The sequence below is a fragment of the Lactuca virosa genome, chromosome 2, assembly GCF_052849685.1.
Source record: "Lactuca virosa cultivar CGN04683 chromosome 2, Lactuca_virosa_CGN04683_v6, whole genome shotgun sequence".
In the NCBI taxonomy this organism is placed as follows: Eukaryota; Viridiplantae; Streptophyta; class Magnoliopsida; order Asterales; family Asteraceae; genus Lactuca; species Lactuca virosa.
The window spans coordinates 139079809-139088016 of record NC_136427.1 but is presented as its reverse complement, the minus strand read 5'-3'; the positions used below and the strand labels follow the sequence as shown (position 1 = coordinate 139088016).

The following is an 8208-nucleotide window of genomic DNA, read 5'->3' as shown; positions in this document are numbered from 1 at the left end:
GTGGTTCTCCTTTGGAATTCGTCACTAGTGGATGACTTGAAATCAGAGGTGTTGTGGCCTCCGAAGGGGGAGGCAGTTGTGGGTCGATTGAAGCTGACATCTGACGATGTTGTGATTATGATGCGATGACTGATCGAGAAAAGAAACAATCGGTAATGGTTTGGTTTTAAGTCTCCGTCGGACGCAGCGGGAGATGTGTTGGCGGAGTCGGCAGCGGTTAGCGATGATTGAGTGGGGTTACATGTGTTGGTGAGCTCCGAAGGAATCTATCACCGGTTGGAGGCCTGGCTGCGAGAGGTGGCAACGGACGGTGGTGTTGGTTGCGACTTATGTTGGGGTTGCTATTTGATGGAGTCAACAGGTAGTCAGGTGCTTTGTCGACTGGGAGTTGGAGATGATGGTTAAGAGAGACAGACACTAGAGTTATCGTTGCAGGATGTCACCATGGTCAAGGAACGACTGTCGACGTCCGGCTGGAGGAGGTGGTTATGAGGTGCTTTGTCAGAGGAGGGTCGACCATTTGGAGATGTTTTTTGGGATAATACCGCAAATAGACAAAAAATGGGGGTCAATTTCTAAATTTAGTCATAAAAAAGATTTTTCCGGATATAGACATACATTCTGCGGAACCATGAAAACTCCGCGTAGAGGGGGTAATTTCGTAATTTCAACAATTTTTTTTAGAAAAACGAAGGGGTCCTCTTTTGGTCCCCACTGGTCCCCGTTCCTCTTCGTCACTCTGCATCGGGTCGCATAGGCGTTGATCGAAGACTTCAAATCCGGCGACGACTTCAACTCCGGCGACGACTTCAACTCTGATGGAATACGCCGTCAAATGACTTCAAATCCGGCGAAATCGAGTATATAGCACAACTCTCTCCGTCACCGATGGACCCCGAATTCCCCGATGTTATGGCCGATGGATACGGTTCCCGGGTATTTCTCACATTCTCATCTAATTATTAATGTCGAAAATCTCGAATATGATTCAAATTAGAGGAAAACCCATTTTATTAAATTGAATATGTATACAGATTTAGGATTTTTTAGGTTTACAAATCACATATACGTTTTTTGGGATGATCCACTCCGCGAAGGTGGATGTCAGTCCGCAGAGGGTGCTTCGCGGAGTGATGTGTTACCTCCGCGGAATGACCTCTAGCCTCCGCGGAATGACCTTAAAAATGGTTTTTACACAATTTTTATTTTTCTGCTTCTAAGTATGTTGCTATTTATTTCATAATGAAATAATTTTTTTTTTCAATTAGTAATGTTTTAAATGAAATAATTTTTTTTGTTGTGTAGCACGAAGATCTCAATCAAAAAGCGGATTTAACTTTGAAAGGCGTGGTGGGGACTATCATTAAAGAATATTTTCCGCGCCTAACACAATCACAACGAGTATTATTCGAAGCTTCCCCCTTTGGAATATTCTTAGGAATGCATATCCCACATGGTGATCCCGTACTTGTGCATATGATGATGTTGCACGAAGTAAGGTGTCAACAAATATTTGAAATGGGGAGGTTTCTGTTTGATATAGAGGGGATCCAGTTAGGTTTTGGTGAAACTGAATATATTCTGATTTGTGGTTTAAGAGCTGGTCCTTATGTGGATTTACTCCATGACGAAAAGGGCCAGACAAATTCAAATCTCCGTGCTCGGTTGTTCCCATATATTTCTGATGCACGTTTGCGGCTGAAAGATTTAGAAGACTTGATTATGTCCCCGAATTATTTGGCACTACAAGATGAAGATGTTGTGATGCTTATCCAGCTTGTTTTTATGTTGAAGGGTCTACACGGACGGGACGTTAAAACGGGCATTCCTGCAGCAGTCTACAAGCTTGCTGATAATATAGATGATTAGAACAGGTATTACATTTAAAACAGGCATTCCCGCAGTAATTATAATAAATAAATTGAAAATTGCAGGTTTGAATGGGGTATGTATTTCTGGAAATATACTTCGCGTATGATGCGTGGAATATTTAAGAAAATAGAAGAGTTTAGAGAATTCAAGCAGGCCAATCCCGAATCGAAGAAAGTATACAAGTATACCGTTCCTGGTTTAATGCTTCCGTTTAAGGTTACTTTCTAATGCATTTTAATAGTTTGTATTATAGTATAATAGAACGATACTTACATTTTTTTTCATAGATATGGATTTTGGAGACGTTCCCAGAGGCAACCAAGTTTTATATACACACGCCGACAGAATTGCCACGGATGAGGGCGTGGAGAAGTAAAACACCGTTAAATTGGATTCAATGTTGTCGAATAATGAACGTGTCTGTGGTATGGTTTTTATATTAACAATCATTTATATTTACAAATTCCAATGTATTTTCATGTTAAACTAACAATCTGATTTTTGCAGCCTAACAACCAACCTATTAATGTCGTGGCAAACCCGGAGGAGCTGATGTTGCCGTTTTATGTTCGTTATGTCAATTGGACTGTTAACCCTGTAAAGTCTCCCCCACGGCAACATAGTCCTGTCTGAAATAGTCCACCTCATGTTGCCTCGCCTGGTCGAAGAAGGATGTACAAGTCCGAAATAGAAACATCTTCGACTGAATCTGCCACAAATGCTTCTTCCTCGCAACATCTTGAAATAGAAACAAGTTATATGTCAAACGACACATCAAGATTGGTAAAGAAGAAGAAGACGAGCACAAAGGCATTAGTGAAGCGTCTACTAGGCGTTGTGGCTGACTTAAGTTCTAAAATAGACCGTTTATTACAGAAAAAAGATGAACCAGACACAAATGTTGAACCAGACAGAGGGTTTCGAGAGGAGGAAGAGATGATAAATGAAGAGGAGGAAGAAAAAAATTACCATGATACACATTTTGACTATGATGATATAGGTACTCATGGTTTGGAGAGGGAATTTGGGCCTACACCTACGCATGTTGAGTCGTCATCGGACGTGGGTGAACATCACACAAAATAAATGACTCCTATTGTTTGGCCGCAACGAAAGAGCGGTGTTCCATGGTATCAGCGGACTCCATTCACAGTGGTACAAAAATCATATTTTAAATTTGGTATATTTTTAAAATATTAACGTATTGATAATTATCTAACATGTTAATTTTTTAGTTGCAATCCACACCAAAATTGAAGAAAATCACCAAAGCAAATAAAAAAAAGTGGTGAAGAGTCCTGAAAAAGCAAATGAAGACATTGTGAATGAAGAGAGTAATGATGTTTCAAATCATCTCCTGCTCGACAGTGTTGAAGCTGCCAGTACGTTGAGTTTTTGGAAAGAATGGAATAGGATTTCTTCCAACCTAAACACTAAACATAGGCTGCATATGCTCACACTGGATGTGGAGTTTTGGTCGAGGTTACTTGCAGTTACTGACGCTGGGTGGTTAATTTCTTCGGTAACTTTCGTTAAATATAATTTTTAACTACATTTTAGACGATAATTTATATAAAAAACTGTAACATTTTTATCTTAAAATGTACAGCATATTGCGATATGGAGTGCCTTGCTCATGGAAAGACGGCCGGCGAACGCAAGGTGGACGATATTTCCTCAAGAACTTAATTTGCAAAACGGAAAAACATATTTTCTTAGGAATATAGCAAATGGTGTCGGAGGCCATCCTAAATGGAAGGATGTGGATATGGTTAGTTAAGTTTATTAATTAATTATTTTATATAGGAAACGAATTAATGACTATTAAATTTGTTTTTGTTTGCATGTTCTATTCCCCATAAACGTTCCTCATGCCCATTGGTTTTTGGCAGTGCTACATTTAGATATTTGGAAAGTACACATTTATGATTCAGCACGATGTATGAATTACTTCACAACGTACTTGACTGGTGGAGAATTCAAAAGTTTTGGGGATAGTATAATCGAAGAGCTAGATGCGATTGATTACTGGAAGGATTTCCCCGATGGACACAAAGACAACGCAGTTGTGGAGTTTATTTATATTGTAGACGCGCCACAACATGAATATATTACTAATAGAGGGGATTGTGGAGTATTCGTAAGCATGTATATGGAAATGATTGCTTCGGGGGTACCGGTGAAGAGTGATAAGCCATGTAGAGATGCGGGATTTCTCTACAGAAATAGGATGACAAATATTATTTGGGATACTAAATAACTTGATGTTTGGAAGTTTGTAGACATTATTATGAAATACTTGTTTTTAGTAGTTTTGTTTAATATAAACAACTTTTGTATCATATATTTTTTGAAACATAATTCACCAACATATATTACGATACATTAAAAACAAAACAAACATTTGAAATAACATAATAACATTACAGAAAACATTACAAATAAAAGATGAATGACTAACAAACATTACGTAGAACATTACAAATAAAAGAGTCGTCTACATGAAAAAAGGTTTATTTCTAACCAGATTCCAAACGTCCGTATACTTGAACTGAGTTTCATCAAACTGGCACAGGTAATATCCGTTCACGTATTGTAGAAGTTCTTCATCATCAGCATCAGAGCATCATATTTTCTCATAATTGTAGCATCGATTGTACCATGTGACTTTAGTCTTTAAATCCATCCATTTACTAACAATATCAGGTTTTAGTCGTTCTTGTCCTTGTCCCACCTTATAGTTGAACAAAGATACTAAGCGGGACCATTCATCACCAACAAGGCAATTAAGGGGAGCCATTACCGGCAGACCCTCGTAAACGGTAATCCAGCATCGTGTTAGGACCAACACCTCTGATGTCGTCCATGGAGATGTACCATTTTTTGGAGCAGACGCATTAGACAGATTAGCTACATTTGAAGACGTTGGTACATTGCATGCCATTTTGTGAAATGATCCCTTACCTCTAATTCGGACGTATAGATACGTGCTTTACTATATATAAAAAGATAGGTAACGCGGACTAACAAGTCAGTAACGCGGAATGACAAGTCAGTAACGCGGACTGACCATTCGCTTTGCGGACTGACAAGTCAGTAACGCGGAATGACAAGTCAGTAACGCGGACTGAAAATTCGCTTTGCGGACTGACAAGTCAGTAACGCGGATTGACGAACAGCTCTCTGCGGAGTTGAAGGGACTATATATTGTCATGAATGATCATTGGATATTTGCGGACTGTCATGTTTTACAATGGGTTCAAACCCATGGACCGCTAACTAGTATTTGCTTCTAACTCGTGCATATATTAATGTCTACGAGAACACCAGTTTGGAGGATAGAATGTTTTGGGTCCTATTAATGAATACCTTCAACACTGACGCTGAAACCACCATAGAAAACCATCGCAATACGCTTGATATAGCTGCAAAATGCTATGAATTGAAAACAGAAGTTGTGTTATTCAACGATCTTTATAATAAGATTGAAGACAATCGTGTGAATGATACTGAGGAAGACATCTTGGAGGCGGCTAAAGAAGAATACAAATCCATTAGCAATGGACAGAGTTTCGAGTATGAAGCCCCTTGGAATCTTTTGAAAAATGTCTCGTTTTTTAACAAGTATTGCGTTTTGTATTGTTCTTGTATTGCTTTATTTATATGTAATACGGTATTTATCCTTTATTTTTTGAAAAATAATTCACCAACAAATGTTACGAAACCATACATTCAAATAACAAAATCTGACAAACAGGTTACGCGGACTGACAAATAAGTTACGTGTACTGAGAAGTCATTTACGCGGACTGACAAGTAAGTTCTGCAGAATAATGTATACTAATTCCTTATAAACTGGACAAGCATTTTCATTTTTACAAGGTGTCGGAAGTCGTGAAAATGAGTTCAGTCAATTAGGTATTAAGAAAAAGTTTCTCCAGCCTACCGACTTTTTTCCATAATCTGCAAAGAACCAATCCTAACATCTTCACGTACATTACGAAAGATCAGTACAATCGTTTCTAAATTTGTTTTGTGGCATTGGGATGCGTGGTATGTAATCCCTTATAGTAAATAAATATTTAGTTATTTCAAGCTGTTATATGCCTAATATTCTTATCTTGACTTACAGATTCGTACGTTTCTCACGTCTATGATACCAATCATATTCGTTGGTCAAGTACCTCTAATTGGGGCGTATGTATGATCCATGTACATTGTGGTTGCTTTAGATGGAAATCATGAACCCCTTCTCATAGCGTTTGCTTTGGGAACCATAGACCATGACAATTCATGGTTATGGTTCATGAGGAGGCTTAAAGAATGTTTAGGTGACAATACAGAAGTTGGTTTCGTAAGCCATATGTCTGATTCTATAGATTTTGCAGTTCAAAGAGTCTACCCTGATTCATATCATGGCTATTGTTGTAAAAATATAGCCGAGAAAATACGCTCTTCCATCGGAAGCAATACAGTCGTAGAGCAGTTGTTCTGGAAGACTTGTAAAGCGTATAATTTATCTCATTTTTATGCATGTTTGAACAACTTAAAAAATGATGTTAATGGGAATGATCTTCATTGGCTTGACAATATTCCCAAGCAAAATGGGTACGGGCTTGTTTTCCAAGAGTACGTTTCAATGTTAAATTCATTGACATTCCCGTTGTTGTCAATTGGTTAAGAACAAACACGCATGAGTTTCCAATAACAACAATCATTGAAATGGTCCATGACTCGATGCAAGCAGTGTATCTTCAACGTGCTGCGTTTGGAGGTAATTATAAGTTATGACATCACTCAAATGGTCAATTGATATGTTATTATACGTTATGACATCATAATTTTTGTTTTTTGATTCAGTTCATTTCACAGGGGATTTTCATGGTCTTCTAACCCCTTATGCACTTAAGGTGATTCATAAAAGATTTATCCACTCGGATGGTTGTAGGATTACGCATATTGTTGGCGACAGATATGAAGTGAGTAAGTATTCAACAACCGAATTTGTCGAATTAGACCGTGGTATTTGTAGTTGCGGTAAATGGCAAAAATACAGTATACCTTGTGAGCATGCTATAGCTTCACTACAAAGACTCGAAATTGCAGAAATCCAGCAAATGGTAAATTTAAAGCTAAGTATCGCGGTGTATCGAAATGCTTATCAAACTGAGATGGTCAATCCTATTCCAACCCTTAGGCATTGGGAAATACCAGTTGAAAGTGTTGTGGTCTTACCTCCACGACAATTCAATTGAACTGTATTGTATGGATCACAACGAATATTAGTTTGTATTCAGTTATATGTTAACCGTAGTTGTAATGGTCTGTTGGCGTTCTTTACTTTTTAATAAAAAATGTTTACCTTTAACTAAATAATTGTATTGCCATAATTGTAATGTATGGATGACAACGACTAGACAAACAGCTTTGCGGACTGACAAACATTATTGCGGACTGACAACAGCTCCCTGCGGAGTGGAAGGGACTATATATAGTCGTGGATGGTCGTTGGGTTTTTGGTATAGAGTTATAATTTTTTTTTAAAATTTAAAATGAGTTCATCTTCAACTTTGTATATTTGCTCGTGCAACGAAGTTGATTGTTTCTATTGCGATCCGATCGACCCTTTTCTTGCCCCATCACTAAATTTAAGAGAGTCGTATATGTCTGAGGATACTTTGCAACAACTACAATGGGCTGAAGAACAACAAAAAAAAGATAAAGACTCATCTCGAGCTCTCACTGAACGTCGTGACCTCATTGCGGTGGAGTGCAAAGAGGTTTAGGAAAGGATGACGATTACTAAAAAAAATCAAAGATCATGAGGAATGGATAAAAAAAACTAAGAAGAATATCAAACTGTCTGAAAAATGGCTTGCTGACAAGGATGCAGAAATGATAGAACTTGGTAGCCAAAAGGACCCTATGGAAGATAAAATAAGAATTAGGGACGACTACATAACAATGGAGAAAGAAAAGTATCCTTTGCAATTCCCTTAAGTTAATTACTGTTGTTGTACGTTTACTATATGTTTCTGGTTTGTTGAATGTATTATCTTCGAGTATTAGTTATTATTCTACTAGTAATGATGCACTAATATAATCATAATATTACCCATCATCTTTAAAATAAACACACCATTTCAAAGTACACAAATTAATGTAATCTAAAACAAAACATAATTAATTATAAATACAACATCAATCATTCAAATCAAACGTTGAACAATAGTCTTCTCTCTGCGTCCCACTCGTCCAACGCGTCTCTTGTGTCCCGTGCGTCTCTAGCGTCTCCTGAGTCCCTTCTGTCCCTTTCCCTTTCCCTTTTGTGTTACT

General features: G+C 37.9%; 1 protein-coding gene across 1 annotated transcript; it reads left to right on the top strand.

The window, feature by feature from the left end:
• The first annotated feature begins 6082 nt into the window (after positions 1 to 6082).
• LOC145157810 (uncharacterized) lies at positions 6083 to 7127 on the top strand. The gene is made up of 3 exons (XM_079076800.1): positions 6083 to 6501; positions 6555 to 6646; positions 6733 to 7127. Exons 1-3 carry the CDS (start codon positions 6083 to 6085, stop codon positions 7125 to 7127), a joined length of 906 nt encoding a protein of 301 aa, XP_078932926.1.
• Positions 7128 to 8208: the final 1081 nt, after the last annotated feature.